The sequence below is a fragment of the Rhea americana genome, unplaced genomic scaffold (assembly GCF_003343005.1).
Source record: "Rhea americana isolate MKP2758 unplaced genomic scaffold, rheAme1 scaffold_233, whole genome shotgun sequence".
NCBI lineage: Eukaryota > Metazoa > Chordata > Aves > Rheiformes > Rheidae > Rhea > Rhea americana.
Genome location: NW_028186350.1, coordinates 302,783 through 327,926, shown reverse-complemented (window position 1 = coordinate 327,926; position 25,144 = coordinate 302,783). Strand labels below are relative to the sequence as shown.

At 43.0% G+C, this 25,144-nt stretch overlaps 1 protein-coding gene and 1 pseudogene across 4 annotated transcripts in view; one reads left to right on the top strand and one right to left on the bottom strand.

The window, feature by feature from the left end:
• Positions 1-11,893, bottom strand: part of RNLS (renalase, FAD dependent amine oxidase) — an 86,043-nt gene extending 74,150 nt beyond the window's left edge. For 3 of the 4 annotated variants that reach the window (XR_014895979.1, XM_085306140.1, XM_085306142.1), the window contains exons 1-4: positions 11,670-11,801; positions 11,420-11,525; positions 9,686-9,828; positions 8,324-8,482 (exon numbers count right to left, since the gene is read on the bottom strand). Coding sequence is in view for 3 of the 4 variants with exons in the window: in XM_085306140.1 (XP_085162266.1) it covers positions 8,324-8,482; positions 9,686-9,828; positions 11,420-11,525; positions 11,670-11,781 (520 nt within the window). In the remaining variant the exon portion in view is untranslated. Of the gene's footprint in view, positions 1-8,323; positions 8,483-9,685; positions 9,829-11,419; positions 11,526-11,669; positions 11,802-11,880 lie in introns of those variants that run through there. The other variant, XM_085306141.1, reaches the window with a different exon arrangement.
• A 6,087-nt stretch (positions 11,894-17,980) lies between these two features.
• Positions 17,981-23,479, top strand: LOC146595219 (lipase member M-like; annotated as a pseudogene).
• Positions 23,480-25,144: the final 1,665 nt, after the last annotated feature.

The window sequence follows — 25,144 nt, the reverse complement described above, 5'->3', positions numbered from 1 at the left end:
ATCCTCGGGTTTTGAAATATATTGCTGGAATGGCATAAAGAAGCCAAATGAGCATTAAAAAAAAGTTCACAAGCTTACTTGTTTGAAAGTCCACTGGTGCAGAAGCACTCTGCCAACCAGCCCTTCACTTTTCAGCATACGCMGTAGGGAGAAAAGAGAAGCAGATCCAGGCTTCCATAATTAGAGATAGCCAGATCAGCCAAAATTACGTATGTCAACACACGAAGGCTTTAAACATCAAAAGTAATTTTTTAAAAAACCAGTTTAGTTAAATTGGTGCAATTTGTTGCCAGTTTGAGGTGCACGTGCTTTGAATCTCATCTGGGACTACACAGGAAACCTAAGCTAATTCAAACCATAGAATCATGAGCACTTCTTTGCTCATGAGGGTCAATCGCTTGCACAGATAGTGTGCTGCTCTCCTCCCCTTTTTGGAACTGCAGACTGTGCCAGTACAACTGTCTGTGGGCCACATGGAGACTGAAGATCATACAACTGATCCTGCTAAAAATAACTCCCCTACTTTACTTTTTATTTTTTTTTTGGGGGGGGGGGCAGTGGGGGAGGGTATTTTTAACCTGTGTGGTCCCACAGACAGTTGTACTGGTACAACTGACTTTCTGGAAGTAAGGTAGACGCCTAGAAGAAATGTTTCTATAATGTCAGCAGGCACTGAAAAGAAATGTTCTGAGATAGTGCAGCCCTCCTGCAGGATTTCTGTTAAGAGCTGTCATGCTGGTCAGGCCGAAGGAACTAGTGGGAAGTAGCTGCCCTTCTCCCTCCAAGTCTGAAATCCTATCACCACCAGATAGACAAAAGGCAGAATATTTTTCTCTTACAGCACCATATCTTGGTTTCTTCTGTTTTATTCTGATATCTGTCAAATCAAAGTTTAATATTTTTACCAGACAAGAGCAGRCGGTGTTAACTGACGAGAAAATCCCAAAGCAGCCTGGTATCTAGCATCTATCCTATTTTGTTCTCTCCTTTTCAGACCTCCTATGCTAACACAGATTTGGCTTGATCATTACACTTCTCAAATGAGGAAGGTCACTGGAATTGGTGTGGTAATTTATTTTTAATAGCTTTTCACTATGTTTGTTAACTATAGAAAAAACTCTGTAATAAGTACTCTAGATAAAGAAATACCTAAAAGTCAAACAGTCTTCAGGCCATACACAGCCTACTCTGATCTTCACTGATGTTCCTCCTTAGTCCCTCCTCTGCTCTGGTACATGTAGTCTCATTCTTTCTTTTCTGCCTGCTTTCTAGTGCTCATCACACCCTTCCATGAACTAACTTAACTCCTTGATCTAGCAAAACCTACCTACCTACATATATATATATGTGTATATATATATGTATAGATCTATATATTTGTGTGTGTGTGTGTGTATGTATAAATAATATAAGTTTGAGGGCAGATTGGTGAATCGGAACAACTCAGTGAAGGGTTCAAGAAGCTGTAGTGGAAGGTAAGCAGAGGCTGGCAGTGGGAGATTGGGACAAGATGCCATTCACTGAATGACAGGTGAATTTCACGGTCAAGAAACCAAATGGAGAACATCTAACCAAAAGGTGGGCTAACAAGAGCTCTATTACCTCCTGTTACATGGTGTAAACAGCTCTCTCATGGGCAAGGGTAGTGGGTTGCACTAAGGAGAGATATGTTCTGCATTCCTGCCAGAGTACTGATCATCTAAACAACGGTTGCCTCACACTTCTGTCAGCATATCACATAACTTTACCAACACTGATCCTACCACTTTCACAACCTAAGTCACTAGTAGGATGCTTCTATTTCAAATAAGTGACATGTTTTTTAAAACACCACATTAATATCAACAGCTACACTCACTCAAAACTAGTAACTACTTGTATTACCAGAATGGACAAATATTTGTACTGCTTGACCTCAACTCCTAGGGTCTGATAAGTCATTAACAATCTGGTGTACATGTTTACAATAGACATTTTAGATATTTTAGGTAATAAGAGTAGATTTTAAGTCCGGATAAGCCCTATTAAGTTTGTTTGGAAACAGACCTACAAAATTCAGAATTTATCATTCTATCAAAAAATAAATACATATACAGAAAGTGCTCAGCAGGAACTTGGGACTGGTGAAAACTCCAGGTTTCACTTTCCTTATTCACAGTTTAAAGCTGCCTTAAGGAAATATATTTCTCTTCTACTTGCATCTTCTAATCCGTCTGTATTATTTATAAAGCATGTGGGACATTTACACAGATGAAAAAAAAAATTAGATCAAGCCTGAAACAAAAGCCAAGGCATTCATTTTTATTAGCAGATTATTATACAAAACCGTAAATTTTAGTTCCAAGTAAAGCAACTTAATGAAAACATTCTGAACACACAGATAAAAAATACTAAAAATTGTTGCAACCTTTAATGGCTACATTACTGTCTTAACAAAACCAGAACTGATAAGTATATTTGCCAATCTCATTTGAAAATACAGAAAAAAGGATTACTTAGTGATCATATGCAAACCAGCATATACTTCTAGGATTATTCTAACAATGGCAGATAATATAGCAGCATCATGTCTGAAATATTCATTAGATGATAAATATTTGTAAAATCTAGTCCTTTAATTTTCAAAGACTCTGCTTTTCAGGCACTTTATCCCTTTTTGACAAGTTTACGTTACCAAACTCATATGCATGTTTATTCATTTTCTTTCTACCTTCCGCATAACCACAGTAATCACTACCAAAATATACACAGCCCAAATACAAACCAATGCACTAATTTTAATATAGTCCTTCAAATTTAGATATCTTAAAGATTATTTGATTGCTGCCATCTATTGTTGTTCTAAACACGTTGCAAGTAGCTAAACATTTTCCCCTTCTGCCTCAACACAATACTAGTACTAAACTTTAACTACCTAAAATACTTAAATGGTTACTAACTCTTCATATACTATGTGTTATATAAACAAGAGAATGTGAGGAAAAATAAATACATTGCAAAAATATTTTTTTGATAAATTTTTGATAAATTTTGATAAATGTTTGGTAATTCCACTGTAACTTCAAGTAAACACAGTACACATAAGTTTATTACCAGACATCAACCAAAAAGAAAAGTCAGTAAAGGGTAACTTCATCAGATACTAGTATCAAAGAGCCATACGAATGCCTATTTCACAGACTACCAATTCAACAAAAATTCCAGTTTAACAGATTTTGAACCTTATGACTTCCATCAGCATTACTATTTCATGTCTACTACTGCTGAATATCCAACTGGTAAGTCCATTTGGGCTTAACAGTTGCAGAAAAAATGAATATAACAGTTTCTGAAAAGATTGGCTATAGATAACTCACTGCCTTCCCTATCCTCTTTCAGGTAAAAGTCGATAAATACCGGCTCATTCCAAAGAATACAAATAAATAGAACGAAAGAATACAAGCAAAGTCTCATCTAAAACGTTAAAAACACAAAAAGTCTGAAACTAATAAATCAACCTGATAAACAGTTCAGTTTGCATACCTTCAAGTGTTAAGACAGAAAATTTGCCACCAAATAGAAAATTTAGGATGTACGGGAGGATATATCTCCCTCATTATTTCATAATTTTAATTCTCTGAGCATTCAAATAAATGAAAAAAAGAACTTGGGAGGGGAAAGGAGATCTCCCTCAAGTAGTCTGTGACCCCACCTTTTCCTAGTCTTCACTCTCAAAGCCAAAACAAAAACCCAAGAACTAGTAAGTCTGAAGGTAAAATTCTGGACAGTTTCAAATTCATAAATCAGATCTCAGGACATTTAACTTTAAATATCTCTAAATAAAGACAGAGGTAAACATGTACAAGTATCAGACCATAGGACACCTAAATTGTTGGCCAAGTCCTAGCCACTCACATAATCTAGTGCAGTCGCACACACCAGGTTTTGCAATGATGAGGAACTTGCAACGTGCACATGTGTAGGATGCTTCTGTTGAAGCACCTAACTACAAATTTAGGAGCCTAATTTTCAGGACACGTTTCTGAAAACATCGGCATAGGTGTCCAAGGCAGTCTGGTATTAAATAAGCATGCAGCATGTTTAGCAGCTTATGGTGATGATTTATGGGACCACTGCTTAAAAATACGCTATTTAGGCAGTTAAATACTCTCAAGCACAGGAGACGTACACACATGACAGAATAACCTCCAGACTAAGGCAACAAAAGGGTGAATCTTGAAAGGGGAGATTTGTTTATCACTTCTGATAAGTCATTTGAACACTCAACTCCAACCCAGGTCATTTCACACATTTATATCAAAGCCTAATTCTGATGCTTACTAACTGATCAAAGCCTCATCTACTCCACACAGCTGCTCCTATGCTGCATCACTTATTTTGCAGTCTTTATTTATACATTAACACTAACAATCCTCCATCAAAATCCATTTAAAATTTCATTTGGCTTTGAACTGATAGATTCAATTATACCTAGTGGCTAAAATGGGATCTGGCACAGGTCCTTTGTTCAGTCGTCTCCAGTGTGAAAAAAAAAAAAGAAGTGAAAAGACACCTATTTGAGAGTAACCTCACACAGGAAAAGAGCAGCAAAGGATATGGAAGGTCTTTAAACAGGCTGCTTCTAGTTAAGAAGTTGTCAAAATAGGGATGGTATACTGAGGCACAGAAGGGTGTATAGTGAAAGCTGTTTGCAGTCAAAAAGAAGGGCTTACAGCAGGGCTCACTGTTGGGGAAAGGGCCAATGCTCTTTGTGTTGACACAGCTCACCACTATTTCAGTAGTCATTAAGATAATATTATCACAAGGCCACACCTCTCATTTGGCTTCAGTGTTTTGTCTTCTATATAATAAAGGCCTTCAAGATCAACAATTAAGGTAGCTGCACTTCTAAATCCTCTCTTCACTTTAAGCCCCTTGCCTGCAGTCTCAGGACAGAGTTACACCTGATATTTGAGCTGACTTCACAGCATGCTGTTCCTAGGAGAACGTCCTCCCCTTCCTTTTATGCCATCGTTCACTTCAGCTGTAGTGTGAGCACAGCAGCACAGTAAAGTGATTTCTCCAATCCTGAGTGACAGCAAGGGGGAAGTATGCAACCAAGAGCAAGGATCTCCCTTTTTAGCACAGCAGCTGGAATTACCAATTTGTACATTAGAAATGTACAAATGTGTTTTCCAGTAGAAATCATCAAATTTTATCTCCTTGGTACATCAGAGCATACAGATAACTGACACGCTTTCAGCGCAAAAAAGCAGCCTTAGCAGACCTGGGGGCTAGCAATACCAGCCACTGGGTAGGCACTCAGCAAGTCAGATCAACTTGCAGAACCAAGGGAAAACCAACACATTCATTTACACTATCAGAGTCAGTTTTGAGTCAGCACAGGGAACTGATCTGAATCACAGTGTGGCTACCCACTTTACTAGTGCTGACAGAGGGGCAACAACAGGACATTGTCAGTGTAGAGGGGAAAAGGCTATCACTTTCAGGAGCTATCCACATTTAAACAGGCTTAACCTCATCATGATGCAGTATCTTAAATCTCAGAAGAGGCAGATCCAAGAAGTGCCCATTCTGTGTCATCAAAATTCAGTTCTTCAATATACAGCCAATACAAGGCTCAGAGAATTAGAGATACAGCGAGGTATCCAGGTAATTTATACGTCTAAAAGAATCTGAAATCTCTTCATTTAAGCTTTGAAAAATCTCCCTTACATTCTCTCCTTTCACCTCTTGGCCTAAAGAAACAGCAACATGGAAGAGAAGAGCTCCACTGCTAGGGAACTTCATGGTACAAGGAGTCAACCCTGTTGCTTGAGATGAAGAATAAGCAATGGTTTGACATTTGTATTAGGCAAACAAAACTAGTTTCCCACAGAATTAAGAAAGAGAGAAGGAAAGAGATGGGAGGAAGAAGATTCCCTCAGACAGAAATTAATCCTGCAGTTATAAAGAAGATTAAGAAAAAGATGGTGAGGAATGCATCCAATAGTTCCAGCACTTTAGGAGCAAGTGAAACAAACTGTTCAGTTTTAGCGTATCTTCTGAAAGGGACCTGCCCACATTTGTTCACGAAAGGGTTTAATTGTCACAAGAAAAACAATTTGTCATTATAACCCGTTTAAGAGGAGGCAGAAATGTGCAGCTGGCACACAATTAGAGGTCTTCTGCTTCCAAGGGTTTCTGGCATGTTTAGCGAAGTTTTTTTAAATTTATTTTTATTATATATACATCACTCCCCTCTTACTTTCTGAAGCTTGTGAAGTCATGCTTCAGTTAGCAACCAGTCAATTTTTTTAACATTGATTTATTGTATCTTTATACTGCAGAATAATGCACACGTGGCCACTGAAACCCAAATATTAGAGAAATATATAATTATAAAAATGATGTCTATACATTTACCCTGCTCACATGATTCACAGTATGAAGCAAAAGAGCATACTCATATACCCAAGAAAATTCAGTGGGGATACCATTACTTATTATGGTAGAAGAAAGGATAAATGATGGAGTATACAAAACAATAAATAGCAGAGAAGTCCTGTTCTTATGGGATAATTGTCACTTTAGACAATAATGCTTAAAATAAGAGACTGTAATGAAAATACTCTTCTTCCCTATCATGATCAGACATAAATTTTCCCTTTGCTACCCTAAGATGCTGTCCTGTAGCTCAAAGACCTGTTGCCATCTAGCTCTCTCCTTTTTTTCCTACTTTCTTCTCTTCTTTTCTCTCATACAGCTTCTGTTTACTGTGAAGCACTTTCAGATAGGCCCTGGAAACTTACTCTAACCACCCTCTCCTATTGCTCTCATGTCTTTTAACAGACAGACAGTACCCAAAGCAGACTCATATATTTAAATACATTAAAATCCAAGATATAGTAGAGATCAATAAGCCAAGTATTCCAGCCAGCTCTTCATCTTTAGAGTACTGATAGAGCTGCTTTAGCCCAGAGAGTGCAAAAAAAACACAAATATATTAAAGTGTCTACTTCAGGAGCTGCAGCGACTAGGTAATAAGCCCTGTCAGATCAAAACTGTTTCAAATAGAGCCATGTGGGTGCCCTTGCACTGCTGCCAGCATGATGAATTCAAAGAAAGATTACTAGCCAGATGTAGCATGTCCTTGTACAATGCTGTACCAGAGGTGATAAATCCAGAGTCCAGCATACCTCATACCTTTCTGCCAGAGTCAGCGCTGCCAGGTCTGGCTGGTTCTGCTGCCTTCTCCTCAGCATCAGCACCCAGAGTCCACCTCCTAAAGACCCGCATCAAGATAGCTGCCTTGTAAATCCTCACAGTCTCCCTTCTGCAAGGCTTCCTTAATTTAGATCAAGTCTCATGGCAAACATCAAATCTGCTCACAAGCATGGCTATATGTCAGCTAACAAGTTCTCACAACAACCACAATGCTAGGAGCACACTGCAGACAGACTGACTTTGCGTAGAGCTTACTTGAATGAGATCAGCTTCACATAACATGCAAATGTTCAGAGAAAAGCTGGCCATGGACGCAAAACCCAAGACGCTGTACCTAAGTCAGTAAACTTGTCCAGCCCTGAACTTGAGCTTCTTTTCTCAGCACAGAACTGCTCCTTCTAAGACTCCACAACACTGTTAACGCATTCACCCAGACAAATCACCAAAGGATAACTGAGATCTAATTGTGTTTGGGGAATATAATCTCTGTGGGGCAACCAGAAACAGTAAACAAGCTACTGCTTGCTGCAAAGCTGGAGGGTCTGAGCAGCTTTCATCTTATAAACTTCAGACCTAAAACTTCTGCTCTGGCTCTTTTCCTCCCCTCTGCTTCATATGATTTTAGTCTCACTGAAATGCTCTAGTTATTTTTTCCACACTAGAGATGTCATTCAAGTCTTACCTCCAGGTTATTCCTTTTGCAAATAAATTGAGGGTAACAACGAAAATCAGTAAGAGATCTCGAGAAAGGGATAGCAACAAGAAAACCACCACTTGGCAACTAGCTGAGGATCTCGATGGACTTAATAATGACCAAATTAACATAGTCATTTTCAAGTTACAGTAAAACTAGTTCCGTTCCTGAGGTACACAAAAAAGAACAGATGTAAAACTGTCTCATAGAGAAAAAACTCTTTAGAGATTTTTGCTATCAAGGTATTACTGCTCATGCACAACACATACAATCTTGAAAATGCCTGTCTCCTATTGTTTTCAATTTCTTTCTATTCTGAGGGAAAGTAACTGACAGCTCAGACTGTTGAGTGATTTTTTGCCATATTAGATGCTAAATTGCCAGCTTAGGTTAAATACCTGCAGTTTTGAGGTATGAACTTACTGTTTACAATGTCACCTTGTAGCTGAAGAATTTGCGGAACAGGCATTGTGAGAATAACAATATCAAACTGTTCCGGCGATCCCATTTTCCTGAAGACTTCCCATTTCCCGTCTCGAAGAGAGATTTGAGTTACATGATGTTCATAGAAGACATCCGCACCTGCTTCAAAAAAGGAAAAGTTAAACACGTAACAGTAAATTTGACAGAAAAAAACACACAGTATTTCCCTTAATAATTTGGAGACTGCACAAATGTAATGTTTCACAATTCAGTTGAATTCATTTAACAGCCAGCCTATGACATTAAAAGAACAGATCCTCATCAGCTGAAAAATTCTCATCCCTTCCTTATGCTAGGGCTAGTATTCATCTGACTCCTTGCTGACATGATTCAGCTCAATAAACTAGCAGAAGACTATGAACTACCTTCTTCGTCAGGTTAGTTATCTGCAAATTTAGCAAGCTGAACCAATGCAGAATGAAATCAGATGAGCACAGGAGTGGCAAAGGGTGAGTGATCAGAGCAGATATCCAAGAGTTAAAAAACGTTGTTAGAGAAGTTGTCCATGTTAGCATATCTCACACATCAGAAGAACACATATTATTTTTTGTATTAGGGTCTAAAAAATAACTAATCAAAAGAAAAAGGTTCAAAGCTTGACTGTCCATAAAGCTAACAACATCATTTTTCAAATCAGTGTTGAACTAGTTATTAAACACTAAAAACACCATGTTACAACAAACACAGAAATTACACAGTTTAAACTAGCATATGGTCTTCTTCTTAGTCTCCTCTAAAGAACTTCTAAAAAATTTCCAACACGGCAGGTTTAAATCCTCTATAAGCATTCATTTCTACTGAACACAGGATGTAGCTCATCAGTGATGTTCCCAGCTACTCAGTTAAACAGCAGTTAAATTAACTATATAGTTATGAGACAAATCAAAACACTCACTTTACTGAAGTTTTATGCAACTCAAATTTCTTTTTAACCCTCTAGGCAAAGACAGCATAGTCCCATTCCTGCTGAATTATGATTGTCCTAGTTGTGTTAGATCTGACTTTCGTACACTAATGCAAACAGTGTAAATACAAGCTTAGTCCTTGATCCTACAGACCTTAGACTTGTACCTACATTTTTACATGCCAGTAGTGCAGCTGAAGTCAGTGAAGTGTTTGCAGGACTTGGAAATTTACAGAGCTTACAGACATGTTACCTGTTTAGGTATGCTGCTTCAAGGCATACATAAGCAAAGAACCTGAACATCCTAATTGGAAATTTAAATTTGAAGAACAGTTCAAGAATACCATCAAAACCACAATTACAAACATGCATTTCATACAAGTGCATCTAAAAATTACCTGACTGTTTTAAGTAATACTTGACAACTGAGGAGATGCCCTGCGGTGCCATGTAATTGTGACAGCCTTCTTTCACTACCATCCCTTTAATGGGTGCAGTCAGTGGTTCCAAGATGCCATGAGACAAAAGTTCCTCATAGAAGCTTAAAAGGAGGAAACAACACAAATAAGAAAATACACTGCATAAAAACACACAGCAGCTGTCATCATTTTTTGTAACTGAAGCTAAAACTGGTGTAACGAAGAACAGCTTTTACTTGCCTCATACAACCTGTGTTCCAACTCAAACTATGCAAAAACACTAACCATTTTTAGGTTAAATACCTGCAGTTTTGAGGTAGGAACTGCTGTTTCGTGGGGGCTGCCTTTTCATAAGAAATCAACCTACCTACATCTCCTGCAATACAAATTTGTWAGAAAGCAGTTTGACTGAAAAGTTTCCCTTCAGCCAGAAATTTGAAAGAGTTAACTGTGGAAGGAGCATGAAGAAAGTTTCGAGTATTTGTACAAACTCACTTCCTGCTCCTTTACTGTGGAAGTACAGGAAAGTTCCTGGAGCTGGATGCGGCTGTCTGCAACACAACTTTCACGCAACCTGGTACTAGTACGAACGACCCTGCATCATCTACAACTTACCATCCCCTTCTTAAGTCTACTGTATATAGTCCCATGCAATGAACAAGTTCAAACAAGCCTCTGATCAGAACAAACATGATTTTCCTCCACCTCTGCAGTGAAGGGACAGCTCTTCTAAAGGTAGAGATTTCATAKTCCCACAAAGCAAGAAACTAAATTAAAAGAATTCTTGCTTTTTCTTTCATACCTAGCTTTCCTCTGTCATCTACAGCCTTTAACACAATGTTTAAGTGTCTTCAAGTTACATTGGTTCTTGAAAAGAAACATCTTCATTGATTCAAAAAGATGGGCATTTGGCTGCATCCCTCTGCATTTCTTACAGTGGATGGATTTGTCAAAGAGGATGTTCTCTAATATGCACGAAACGAATCAAATCGACAGCCAGATATTTTTGGGAAGATCATTTCACAACTGAACCTGTCTGACCAAAAATGATCTTGCCTACTGTCACCTGCTTTGTCCTTGACTTTCTCAACTGTGTTCCCGGCTGCCAAGGTCAGGGACAGAAAAAAGATTATGTTCAGCCAGAAGCTTGATGCGCAAACACAAAGGAATCTCAAAACCAAGAGCATGAACAGTGAACAAAAGCAAACTTGAGGGACAGCTCGGGGCAAAACTCACCCCATAATCAATCTGTGGCAGTCAGCCCCAGTAGGACAACAAGACTTTCCGCAGCACTTCACCCAGGCTGCGGATTCTGCACTGCTGCAGGCATCCCKCCCAGACCACACTAGGTTAAATAAGCGGAGTTCTCCACAGCCAGACACACATCTGGGAGAACAGGATAAAGCGAGTGACAAAAGCAGGGTGCACGCACTCACAGGCCAAGCGTCACCGTGGCAATGAACCTCTGGGCGCCTGCAGGCAAACACCCTCCAGGTTTCCCCAGACATGCACTCGCGCCAGACGGACAAGCTGCTAACTCCTGAGACCCGAAGGGTGGTTTTGTTTTACTCAAGAGCACGGTGTGGAATCTTTCGGGACGGCACTACTGCGATACGCCGGGGGTGACTGGCCTCGGCGACGGCGCAGCCGCGCCTCAGGGACGCCCCCGCAGCGGCGCGGCGCCCCGGCCACCCGCCACCCGCGCGCGCTCACCTGCGGCGCGGGCCCGCGCGCCCCGTCTCCAGTGTGAGGTACTGCGCGCCCAGGTCGGCAGTGCAGGCGCCGTCCGGCGCGCTCCGGCTCGTGCTCATGCGGCCCCCTGCGCGACAGCCAGTCAGACGGCGCCCCGTGACGTAACGTGACGTGACGGGAGGCGCCGCCAAGCAGCCGGCGCCCGCCCGCTCACCCGCGCGCTCCCCCCTCCCGCCCCCCCCGGTCCCTCCGGTGCCCGACGCGGCCCCACCTGCGCCGCGGGCCTTGTCCCACACCTCGAGGCGGCCCGGCGCCGCAGCCCGCAGCAGCGCCGCGCAGGCACTGCCCGTCAGCCCCGCGCCCACCACCAGCACCCGCGCCATGGCCCGACCGCCACACCCGGGGGCGGGCACCCCGGCGGGCCTGCCCGCCTCGGGACACCTCCCCCTCGACCCGCACCCGCCCTCCGCACACCCACACACGCTGTCTCCAGCTGTCAGGTTTGCTTGAAAGGTTTCCCGAGTGGGAGGAGAGCTCTTCAAGAGTGACGTGCAAATAAACAGCACTGAGGGCCCCTGTCAGGTTCAGCTTCTTCCTTTCAGAGTTTCCCAAAAGCAAGCCGTGACTATGTCTTCAGTCTGTGTGAGGAAACTTGTCTGGCTGGTGACCTGTAGGTTCAGAATGTGACTCTCTGGAAGCCAGTTCATCATGCAGCTGCCAGGAGTATAATTCTGCCGTTAATATAGCTCATTTCAGATGGAAGTCCTCCACAAGGTGGGGCCAGCAGATTGCAGACTCCACCAGTCCTGCTGCACAGAAGAGGAGGAAACCTGTGAGAACTGCCAAATGCCAGGCTGGCCTTCTTCAAAGGTACATAAAGTAGGTAACAGGTGAGGTAGTGCCATACATCTACACTTCGTCATGCCTCTCCAGTGGTAACCTGGCTTTATGATTGATTCCCAAATAGTTTATTTCAAGAAAGGTTCGGATGCTTGTGTGTTAAAAAGCAGATCATTCAATCAACAGAATATATGCAGAGACTTGATAGGTTTCTAATGATGTGGTGGGTTTTCTTGGTTAAAAACAAGTATTTAAAAGTGCCTAGGATAGTTCTGTAGTATAGGTATGGGTCCAGAAATAAATTTTTTAAATAATAAAAACTGAGTATAAAAGACACAGATAAAGTAATAGATGTAATACCTAATTATTGGACTGACAGATGCTGTGATGCCTAGAGAAAGACTTGAGGTAGAGAATACTTAACCAGAATCACAAAATCACAGCCAAGCTCAGGCTTGACAGCACTCTGGAGGTCTCCAGACCAGCTGCTACTCGCAGCAAGGCCAACTTTGCAGCCATARCAGGTTGCTCAGGGCCATGTCCAGGTGAGTGTGGGCAATCTCTGAGGATGGAAATCACCCAGCACTCATGTGGGGAAGGACTGTTCCCTTAGTGCCAGGCAGTATTTCCCTTCCTGCAAATTGTCCTCATGCCTCTAGTGCTTTCACTGAGCAGAATCTGGTTTCTTTGTCTTAGTAACACACCCTTCTGATAGTGAAAGTTGCAGATCCTTCCTACACTTCACCTTCTCCAGCCTAAACAGGCCTAGCTCTCTCAGCCTTGTACAACCTAGGCTCCAGCCCTCTGACTGTCTTATTGACCCTTTGTCGGGTTCTCTTCAGCCAGTCATGACTTCTGTCCTACTGGGATGGCCCAAGATTAGATCAAGTAGTTTAGATACAAATGCCAAGGAGAATAATCACTTTTCTTGAGTTTTTGGAAGTGATTAATTCTCTTAAAGTCTATACTTACATATGATTGAATTGATGATACAAAACTGAGAGGAGTAATACACCAGAAAGTTGTGCTGCCGTTCAGAGAGATCTTGACAGGCTGCACAGCAAGGTGCAGAAGAACCTCATGAAGATCAACAAAGGCAAATGCAGGGTCCTGCACCTAGGGAGAAATAATCCTATGTACCTGTACAGCCTAGAGGCTGACCTGCTGGAAAGCAGCTCTGTGGAGAAGGACCTGGGAGAGCTGGTGGACAGCAAGTTGACCATGAGCTAGCAATGTGCCCCTGTAGCCAAGAAGGCCAATGGTCTCCTGGGGTGCATTAGGAAGAATGTTGCCAGCAGATTGAGGGAGGCTCTACTCAGCCCTGGCTACACTTGGAGTTTTGTGTCCAGTTCTGGGCTCCCCAGTACAAGAGAGACATGGCACTGCTGGAGAGATTCCAGTGTAGGGCTACAAAGATGATCAGAGGGCTGGAGCATCTGCCCTATGAGGAACGGCTGCAAGAGCTGGTCCTATTTAGCCTGAGGAAGAGAAGACTGGGGGGGGGATCTTATCAATGTCTATAAATATCTGAAGGGTGAGTGTAAAGAAGACGGAGCCAGGTTCTTCTCAGTGGTGCCCAGTGACAGGACAAGAGGCAATGGGCACAAACTGAAACACACTCTGTTCCATCCTGTCTGACTATGTAGAGAAAAACTTTTTTCCTGTGAGAGTGACAGAGCACTGGAACAGGTTGCCCAGAGAAGTTGTGGAGTCTCCTTCCATGGAGATATTGAAAGCTGTCATCAGACGCAGTCCTGTGTAGGTGATCCTGCTTGAGGAGAGGGGGTTGAACTAGATGATCTCTAAAGGTTCCTTCCAACTACACTACTCTGTGATTCTGTATGAACAGGTCTATTAAAGTCACATCCAGCTGCTGCTTCTGACTTTACGATATGATGGCCTGCTGGATGGAGGTTCCAATACCTATTGACCTCTTCTTTTCAAGGATGTTTAGATTCCAAAGCTAAAGCTGGCAGAGATAAAGAAGTCTGTAAAAGGCCATGCTTCACCTGTCTGAGAAAAAAGGCAAAGTAGTCAAACAAGGAATTGCTGGGAGTTAAAAGGGCTGTTGAGGTGAGAGACAAGGCATTGTTAATTGTGAAAACTCAACCAATAATCCACAAGGATAATCAGCTATATAACAGGCAGTGGAACGCATGTACTTGAAGAACCAATGTCTTGCCAAAAGACCTCTACCCCAGTATGTCTCAATTGTTTTGTATCTGCCTGACAAGGCCAGAGATTTGAGTAACATAGGCATACATAGTGTTATCCAAAGATCAAGAGATATACTAGACTCAGAGCATGTAGTTTTTTACCTGCTGGAATCCTCTAACTTTCTGTGGGAACTGACTGCTCACTTATTTTGTTGTATGGCTATGGCTGTACTATAGATGCTATAACTGTTTAACGGTCATCTTTCAACTAATCATATGCCTCAGTAAACCTATATCCCTATCCTTTCTTGGAGTTTTGAGGCTTTGTGGCATTTTATCAAGTATGATATTTGAGCTAGGGAAGATAGCACACTGTGATTAGGAGTATACATGGAATGTGGTTGCTAGAACTCATCCACAGACCTTGACCTGCCAGGCCTTGAGTATCATGGGAAACTCCCAGAGTATTTAATGCAAAAAGTGGATCATGATGCTGAACAAGACTGTGAGAGCACAAAGTGTGAGATACATGATAAGTCATCACTGCTATTCGATGACTCATTCTCAGTGCCACTCAACCAGGAATGCTTTAGAACTGAGTCTGATCAACTCTGCTGATGGTCAGCTTCCAGCATAATTGAATGCAGCCCACTTAGCTGTGCTACCCAGCAAGAATTACTTGAGGATGTGACAGATAGCTTCCAGAAAGTGCCGATGGGCTAATTCTAGTGCCAAAAGGTTTTCCATAAGCATTCTAGGAACTAGCTTATATTTTACGAGAAGGAATGTCTTGATGTTCCTCTCCAGCATGCTTTCTCTTCATGCACTGTGATAGCCAGGCAGTAATTTAGAGCTGTGTATCCTTTGGGGGAATTAGTTGCTTAGGACATAGATGTGGCTAAGCTGAAGTCCTTTCTGTTCCTAGGGCTCAGAGCATTGCCAGACTTGGTATTTGCTCAAGGCCCCCAAAGATCCTGAATGGAGTTCCATTGAAAGTGTTATCTCCTAGAAGACCTGCTGAATTGCACAGCTGTACATTTGCCAGTGGGCTAGGCAAAGTTTTCTTGCTAGAAGTTACCTGTTTATTCATGAAAATGAGATTTTTCAAACCTCGTAAATATTTTTTATGATCTATATGTTATATTTGCTTGAAAATGGTGTATTTTACTGAAAGATTGGCTGTTTTCTCACTGCCAGTTTAATTTGTCTAAAAGTTCAGTAGAGTTTCTGTTAATAGTGCATTTCCTTTGGTAAAATTGCTACCCAGTAAAAGCAAATAAGAAGGTATTCCTAGGAGAAGAGTATTACAATAGTCCAAGAGCCGAGGCGAAAAGATAAAGATCAAGAATTGGGAGTGAGTCTTCATCAGTGATTTTATAAAAGATATGAGTATTAAACATAATGTGATGGGAAGATAAATCTGCTAAAGAAGAACACTACAGTGGAATGGAAAATAGTCTGTGTGCATGTGGTGAGCTTGCGATATAGACTGTTTGCAAGGAAAATAAGAATGCTACAAAAAAGAACTGCATGAGTTGCATCGAAACTCTTGGATGTACAACATATTTCTACGGCGGGGCTGAACAACCAGCTAAAGTATGTGCCAGTGGCAGGAAGCTCTGAATGAGGGCAGGGAATGATAGTGCACTGATTACRAACTGTGGAATAGCAGCCTTACTGAAAAGGACTTGGGAGTGAGAGTGGATGGCAAACTGAATGTGAGCCAACAATGTGCTCTCTTTGAAAAAAGGAGAATCCAGATTCTGGGCTACGAAAGTAGGAGCATGACCAGCTGTTTTTAATTAGCTATCACCCCCTTTATGCAGTGTGAGAGTAGATAGTGAACTGGACCTGGATAGAGGGTCCAGTATGGTCTCTGCAATGTAAGAGGAATGTGGAGACACTGGCGAGGCCCCATGGAGGCTGCCAACCAGCGATGTCTCTACAACAAGAAGCAGAGGGAGCTGAGCTTATTGGGTCTGGCCATGGGGAGGTGGAGAGGGATCTGACAGCAGCCTATGACTTCTCAGAGGACAAAAGGTGATTCAGCCAAACACTTCTCTTTGGTGGCAGCTGATACGACAAGGGACAACAATATTTCACCTTTGCATGTTCTTGCTGGACATGAGGAAATGCCTTTCACCAAAGAGATGTGGGATCTGTAGCTTGAGTGGTTAACTACTCAAAGGCAGAGACAAGCTAATCCAGTGCTGGSAAAAATCTTACTTCTAGTGGGACACTGAAGTAGAGAATGCTAGAGGTCATTTCCACTGACATATGGGAAATGTTGATCTTGTTTGATCCTCAGATTATGTAATGAAGCTCAAGGACCTCATCTTGACCCAATCAGCCATGATGCTGTAGCAAAAACTGCATATGACCTTTGAGAGAAATTACCAGATGAGTATGACCAAAGACCCTTGACCTTTCCTGGGATTACAGGCTTCAATTGTCCATTTCCTTAGAAACTGAAAGACAGTACAGGTTTTACCCATTAAAGTCTGGCTTCTGTGCCTTAAAAGCAAGGTGCTTTTTACTCCCAAGTCCCTAAAAAAAGAATCAAAGTTCTACTATGGATATGTGCAACCAGGAGCACTTCCCAACTGCCAGATCTAGATGTGGGCCTTGAAAACATTTCAGGTCCCCTTAAGGTTGACAGCTGGAACATATCTTGCACCATCATCTGTGCACTGAGATTTCCAGAGCAGTATAATCCAGGAACACAGAGCAGAAGACAGCCAAAGCCCTGCTGTTGATGGAAGGAAGGATAAGCCAGCAGCATGTGTGTGGGCTATGGTGCTTAATACTTTCTTGTGAGGATGTGAAGAACAAGGATGTTTTCACACCGTTGCCTGGGATTTAATCTTGAGTTCACATTTAACAGTTCTGTCCCTAGCATTGTAGAACAAACGGTTATAGGGCTCTGTCTGGTGCACTGTCATTTCTAAAACATAAGATCTGCCATTAGACTTCCTTTTTAATAAATTAATCATTTATTTTGTAATAATTACATCTTATGTAATTCCAGGGCAGTATTCCCAGGAACACAGGGCAGAAGACAGCCATAGCCCTTATAATAATTACATCTTATGTAATTATTACAAAAGAAATGATTAATTTATTAATCAAAATGTGCAAAATGCAAAATGTGAGGCTGGAAACTTTCTTCAAGGTTATCAGTTAAAAACACTTTATTGATAGAAATCAGCTTTAAACATCTGTGATTACTTCATACTGCTTAAACAGAATTTGATAGACTTGATAATCAAATTCTGGGCAGCAGAAGAGCTTTCTAAAATATATTATTGTCTAATGATCTTTTTGTTTAATATCTCAGTGTGTTTTCATTTAGTCTTCGTTCTTGCTATTGCATCCTTGCTTGCTTGCTTGCCACTCCAGTGGGCCCCAGGCACTGTGCCTGTAGGGAGAGCAGGGGAGCAACCCCTGTACTTGGCAGCCTGGTTGATGCTCTGGGGAGTGGCGGCCCTAGGAGGGAAGGAGTGAGGTGTGGGAGTGCCTCTGCTAAGCAGAGRTGCATCTTGTGGCCCTGATCTGCAGCAGTGAAAGGGCAAGAAATAGACACCACATGCAGCTTCTCTCCTTGCTTTCCATTTTCCACGAGATGGCCATGTATGACCTCCCGGCAATGGTAGACTTCATTCTGCAGAAGACCAGGCAGCAGAAACTGTGCTTGGATTCACAGGGCAGTTACTTGTAGGATTTCTGTCATCTCTTGTCATTTTTTTCGGGTTTCACAGCATTTTCGGCCGTGCCACAGCTGGCTGAGAAAATTAAAATGTTCTTTGTTGTGGGTCCTGGCTACACTTTCCATTCTGCTAAAGGTCTGATATTAAGTCTTTTCTATCTTCCTGATGCAATATTGAATGTATGTGTTGTGTTATGGTTTTCTCATCCTATTTAATTACACACTTAATAATTGATAGCATAAATCAGGAAATGCAGTTGCTTATGCTGCTACAGCAAAATTAGCCTGGAGCTTCTACTGCACAGCATTAGATCAGCATTGTAGGAATGTATGAGAAAAGGATGAGGTGTAAAATAACTTTTTCTTCCCCAGGATATGCCACTAGCTGTGCTCCATTCCCCCATTCTCACTTCTTAGAGACTGTGAAGGGGCACAGATGGACCATTGGAAGGAAGCTGAGGACCAGGGGAGATACAATATCAGAAAAAAAGAAAAAKAAAATCTCCTATCTCCATGCAGAGGGAGAATCACAGCATCGCGTGGTGGCTGAAGTTGAAAGGGACCTCTGGAGATCATYTAGTTCAACCCCCCTGGCTCAAGAAGGCTCACCTACAGCAAGTTGCAAAAGCTTTTGAATATCTCCAAGGAAGGAGACTCCACAACCTCAGTCCAGTTCCAGTGCTCAGTAACCCTCACGGGAAAGAAGTTTGTCCCTATGTTTAGGTGGAATTTCCTTTGTTTCAGTTTGTGCCTATTGCCYCTCAACCTATTGCTGGGCACACTTAAAAGAGTCTGGCCCCATCCTCTCTACACCCTCCCTTCAGATACACACTAATAAGATCCCCCCTCAGACTTCTCTGCTCTAGGCTGACCAGGCCCAGCTCACGCAGCYTTTCCTCATGACAGACATGTCAGTTCCTTAATCATCTTAGTAGCCAGCCACTGGACTCTCTTAAGTGGCTCCATGTCTCTCTCGTACTGAGGAGCCCAGAGCTGGACACAGCACTCCAGATGTCGCCTCATCAAGGTTCAGCAGAGGGGACGGATCACCTCCCTCATCCTGCTGGCAATGCTCTTCCTCATGCCACCCTGGATGCCATTGGCCTTCYTGGCCACAGGCACACATTGCTGGCTCATGGTCAACTTGCTATCCACCAGGACTCCCAGGTCCTTCTCTGCAGGGCAGCTTTCCAGAAGKCGGGCCCCCAGCCTGCACTGGTGCACAACGTTATTCCTCCTGAAGTGTAGGACCATGCATTTGACCATGTTGTTGCACTTCATGAGATTCCTCTCTGCCCATCTCTCCMGCCTCTCGAGGGCCCTCTGAATGACAGCACTCTGGTGTATGTCACTCCTCGCAGTTTTGTATCATCAGCACACTTGTTGAGGGTGCATGCACTCTGTCCTTTCATCCAGCTGCACTGCTGAATAGGTTGAACAATATGGGACCCAGTGTTCACCCCTGGGGTATACCACTGCTTGGTGACCTCCAAATAGACTTTGAGCCTCTCATAATAACACTCTGAGCTCTGCCATTCAGCCAGTTCTCAATCAACATCACTGTCCACTCATCCAGCCTGCATTTCCTGAGCTTGCATAGGAGGATGATAGGAGAGACAGTATTGAGAGCCTTCCTGAAGTCAAGGTAGACCACATCCCCTGTTCTTCCCTCATCTGCCCAGTTATCCCATCATAGAAGGCTGACAGGTTGGTTAAGCATGATTTCCCCTTAGTGAATCTATGCTGACTACTCCTGATCACATTCTTATCCTTCACATGCTTAGAAATGGCATCCAGGATGAGTGTTCCATCACCTTTCCAGTGAACCTTTCCACCTTCCTTTGAAAGGAAGAAAAGGACAGAGAACAATGAATATTTCAGGAAGACAACCTATGCTGTCTCAGGAACCCTAATCAGAAGGTCTTTTGGAAGAAAAGAAGAAGAGAAGGATGTAAACAAAAAAGTTGTGGGAGGAGTGTGCTTCTTGCCTTGCTCGTTTTCCAGACACTGGTCCAGGGAGGACCGCATGCCTTGATGTTGAGCTTTTCCTTCCCTGAACCTTTGGAAAAGCATAGCTCCTTCAGAGGACAGAGGGAAAAACACTGACCCCTCCAAAATGACTTTTCTCTCAGCACTGTAGTCTGCCATGGACAGGTGTCCTCTCTGGGCTGTATTGGTGCTGGCCCTATTGTGGGCAGGGACTGACTTGCAATGTCTGCGCCTTGTTGCAGGTGATATATGGTACAAAAGAGGGAGGTCTGCTGTGAAGAAAGCAGAGAGCTGTGCTCGCCAAGGCTTGCAGCTGTCAGCTACTCAACAAACTCTGTGCRGATGGACTTTTTCTCATTGGTGGATTTAACAAGAAGAACTTGAATGCGGTAGGCACATTACCCTTTGATTTGGGCTGACAAARTAATACATGTCATAATATGGGATAAATGTCCTAAGTGTCTGAGTTACTTAGCAATAATACTGTCATGGGGCAGAGGCACTGAGGATGAAAATGATGAGGAAGGAGATARAAAATGGTGTTTTCAGATCCCTATTATTTGTATTGACAGTTCAAACAAATTATAAGAGAAAATGTCTTAYCTGAAATGTTGTACAAACTAATTATGAAGAGTTAGTTTGCTCTCAAGTCATAATATTGAAAATCAAAGAACCATTCTCAAGGCTGTTTACTGCAATGCGTTACTTTAGCTTTGAAGAGCTACCTGGATGTATAACATAGGTCCRAGAGGCTTTTATGACAAACATTCACAGGGCTATCCATATGCTGCTAACTGAAAGATCAGCTCTCATCGGTGAAGCTCACACGCTTGTGAGAAGGAAACTAATTATCTCTATAAGTATGTGAGAGCGGTTTATTCATTTACATTTGCCTGAAGTGGGCATCAGTGGAAGACAATGATACTTAGATACCAGCAACAAAGGTCTGATGTGTCAAGATCGTTGTATTGCTATTGATGTCATCTTGACCTAAAAACAAAGGGGGAATTTTTACTTCCAATTACCCCAAGGTGCCCTAATGTATAAGCATCTGCAACTGAGAGGCCACAAGGCAATTGGGCAGCACAAAGCRTAGGGAGAATATTTATCTTGTTTTCTGGTGCTTTCCCCAAGGTAAAGTTCACATTTGGGGAGCCTAGAAAAAGCCAACAAATAACAGACTGAGTGATAATCGAGTGCTTTGGACTGTGGGAGTAAACAAGTGTTAATTCCTGCCTGAGTAAGATTTTTTTTTTCCTGGCACAGATGTGTATATATCACATTTCCCAGACTATACATCCACCAAAAATATGCTCCACTGGGGCCAGGTAGGAACTCTCCTTTTTGTCATACCTGATAACCCAGTGATAACTCTCACCTGTATTGACACTTGTGTATTTCCACCAACCCTATCAGTGCTCTGAGGAAGGAGATGGGAAGATTTCAGTGGCCCCTGCAAAAGGCTGAGGTATAAATAAGTGTGTGATCACCACTGCAAGAGCAAGTGCCAATCATGAAGTGAACTAGAGTGATGGAAAAARCCAATACTTTCAGAAGCATTTATCCAATGTCCATCTGCTTCCTCCTCCAAGACAAAGACACTTCAGTATAACCTGTTAGGGAAAGAACATGCCAGTGAGACCCTAGTTTGGAAATGAAGGTTACTGATAAGGAGGTAAGCCAGGAGGATGGTGCTAGACTGACAGAAGTAGATCAGGTCCACATCCTCCCTTCCTTCAGAAAGGATCATCCCTTCCTTCAGAAAATAAGATCATCAAATAATTATTATTCTAGTGTAGAATAAGAAGGGTCTGAATAGTCATTGTGACAGTCTTGAGAGTGGCAGAGTGGATGCACTTTGCATTTCCTGCTGATCAGAAAGAGCTCAACAAAGCTTCATCATATCTGCAGCCAGCAGGTCAACCTTTCCCAGACATGGTCATATGATGAACTGTGCAGAACTGGCCATTCAGAAAAGACCTAATGGGACTAATTTCCCAGTTAATGTTCAAGAGAAACTCCCCACTGCATCATCCAACCACATGTTTTTCATTCTGTCAGGCCATGCTAAACTGTTGAGGTTCTCCACAGCAATCCACAGGATAGGGCAGAAGTTTTTCTCCTTCCTGCCAAGGTAGAAATTAGAGGTGAGAAAGACATCCTGAGTGAGTACAGATGTCTCTGATCCACCTCTTGAATGCCCATGCTTAGCCATGCCATGGACTGAACACCCTCCCTCTCTTTTCCCAAACTCCCCAACTGGGCCAGCTGATTTGCTGCCCCACTGACCCACAGGGAGGCCCAGAGGATGGGCCCAGGGCTTGCAGAACTGGCAACAGCAGACAACAGCCCAAGACACCTAGGCCCTGTGGTTAGTCCTTTCTTTATGGTGGGGCTGATCMAGGCCATTACCCTTACAGCATTAATTCTTTGCCTCTGCCTTTCAGACTACCAAAACAGGGAAGTTCAAGCAGTTTGACTATGGGGAGAAGAACCAGGAGAAATACAACGAGGTGGGCTGGGGACTTGTGGTGGTGAATTAGGCAGCAAAAAGGGGAGAAGAGGGTGAAGCTGACTGAGACTGGGATGAAGGCACCCATTGCRTTATATACTGATGCAACTAGTACACTTGTTTGCCTCAGTGGCTGGGTCCTCCATCAGAGCACAGCTATTCTGCTCTCCTTTTTGGCCTGCTTGTCCAAACTGAATCTTTTGGGATTTTGTCTGCCCCTCTGGGAAGAGYCTGAAGGGGATCTTGCAGAACTCTTTTGTCTCATGTTGCTTTTTTTCAGGTTTCCTAAAGATATGTTCCAGGACTTGAATACTCTGGTGGCTTCCCCAGCTACTCTGAAAGAGACAGATTCTCAGCAACTCTGATGACTAATCCAGCTGATAACTTATTATTTTTACTGACCTTGAATAATTTRATCTTTTTTTCCCCAGTCCTCACCTTCCTTTTACAGGATAGAAGACATGACTGTGCCAACTGCCCTGTGGAGCGATGGACAAGACTGGGTTATCCCTACTTCAGAGACCAAACGCTTGCTCCCTTGCATTACTAACCTCATTCACCATGAGCACTTTCCTGACTGGACCCACTGGGATCACATCTGGGGTCTAGATGCCCCTCAGCGCATGTACAGGAAGATTGTTGATCTAATGGAGAAAAATYCATGAAACCTCCCTTTTTTGTCTCCTGTGATGGAGGAGCCACTCATTCCTATCCACTGGGGGCAACTGGCTTATGAGAGAGCTATCTCTCTGCTTTTTTCTTCCTGGAAACATTTATCAGTCAATTTACGCTAAGTTAGTGTGTTAAACACAGTCATTTAATTTTTGCCTGCTTCTGCTGTCTTATCTAYCCTTCTTCTTTCTGGTGTGCAGTGATATTTCTTTGCCATGGTTTTCTGGAATATTTAAATAATAAACTTCTACATTAAAGCCAAAGTCTAACTCTTWCCTTTGTGGATATCACTATGGTTGYACTTGCACCCCATTACTGCAGGCCMGGTGTTTAAARGCTTCTCCCAGCTTTTGATACTACAAGCACCTTTCCATATACTTATCTCATATCCAACCCTTTGAAACATTGGAGGTGGCAGACAAGGCACTTCCAAACTGCACTGAGCCTTTGTGCTGGCGCATGCAACTTTGCTCTTTCCTTTCCCAGTGCTATACCCTGCCCTAGAAACCCTGTCCATTCAGAGTCATGGCCACACTTGATGATGCCCTGCAGAGTGCCCTATCCAAGGCCAATGACTCACCAGCCAGTTGTGGCCATGTGCAGTCTTGTTTCCCTGCCAGTAAATCCATCACTATTGGCAGGGAAAGAATAGACAGAATGTGGACAGAGTATAATGCTCTTGAAATGAATCTGTACTTTCAGGGATAGCAGGCCACGAAAGCAACATCCCATAGGATACATGGACAGCTCAGCTACATGGACASCTCAACTCACATATCCTGACAATTTTGCTTTTGATCCTCCACCCTGGCCTGGATAATCAAGTGAAGACCAGTTAGACCACATGGGAAGTTACTTCAGGGAAAACATTTCTTCCCTAGGAAATAACTTGAATTGTGGCTATGGGATTTTTTACTTCCTTTTTTTTTTTCAATTTTTACACATGCTGTTTTCATCAGTCCATAGTATGTCTGCTCTTTAAACCCGTAATAAAGTTACTCTGAGTTTAGAGCAATGCTCTATAGGAGATGAGGTTAAGAAKAGCCCTGGGATGCCCTCACCATAACTAACTTGGGTCCTGTGGCCTTATTTTGGGAGGCTCAGGCAGAGGCTCCAAACTGCCAGACCATTGCACTGAGCCTGCACAGTTGTCCCTACCACTGCATGCCCTTCTCTCCTTGGGCTGGAGGCACAGYGTTCTGCTCACAGGGCTAAAGGATCCCAAGGAGATGTGACAGCGGAGCAGGGGGCCAGGGAAGGGCTGGCAACACACCTTGTATYCAGCCCCTGCAAAAACTGGTGTCCACTGTGGTGTTTGCTGCATCGTCAAAGCTGCTTTGTCCCCATGCTTAGGAAGGAAAGGGTGTGCACAGGTAGGTTCTGGATTATTTACCTACCACATGAGTTCAGTCCATGTCCTCACATCTCAGAAGGGTTCAGTGGCCCACATGCAACCTGAGCTTGCCTTGAAGTGATGCTCCTGGCCACAGCAGGATTCACACACACACASCTCCATGTGAGTCAGCCAGCCATAAAGCCTCCTGGTCATATCAGAACCCTTCCTAGCAGGCAAAGCGCGCTTTGCAGCTGCCCCTGGGCTGCAAGAAGGGAGTRGTAAAAGCAAGCAGCACATCATCAGAGCAGCAGGCTCTCTTCAATAACCRGACAGGGCCAGGAGATCACAGCTCAGGTCACATATCGTACCTGAAGGATGGCAGTCTGCAATTACAACAAATGCCACCCACCCTGTGGGAGTGTGTATGAGGAACAAGGCTGTAAGAACACTTCTAAGAGGCCTAAAAGCTGGTGCCATGCAGGATCTGGCAAGGAGAGGAAGGAAYGTTTTCTGGCCCATGACTGAGCAGCTTTCC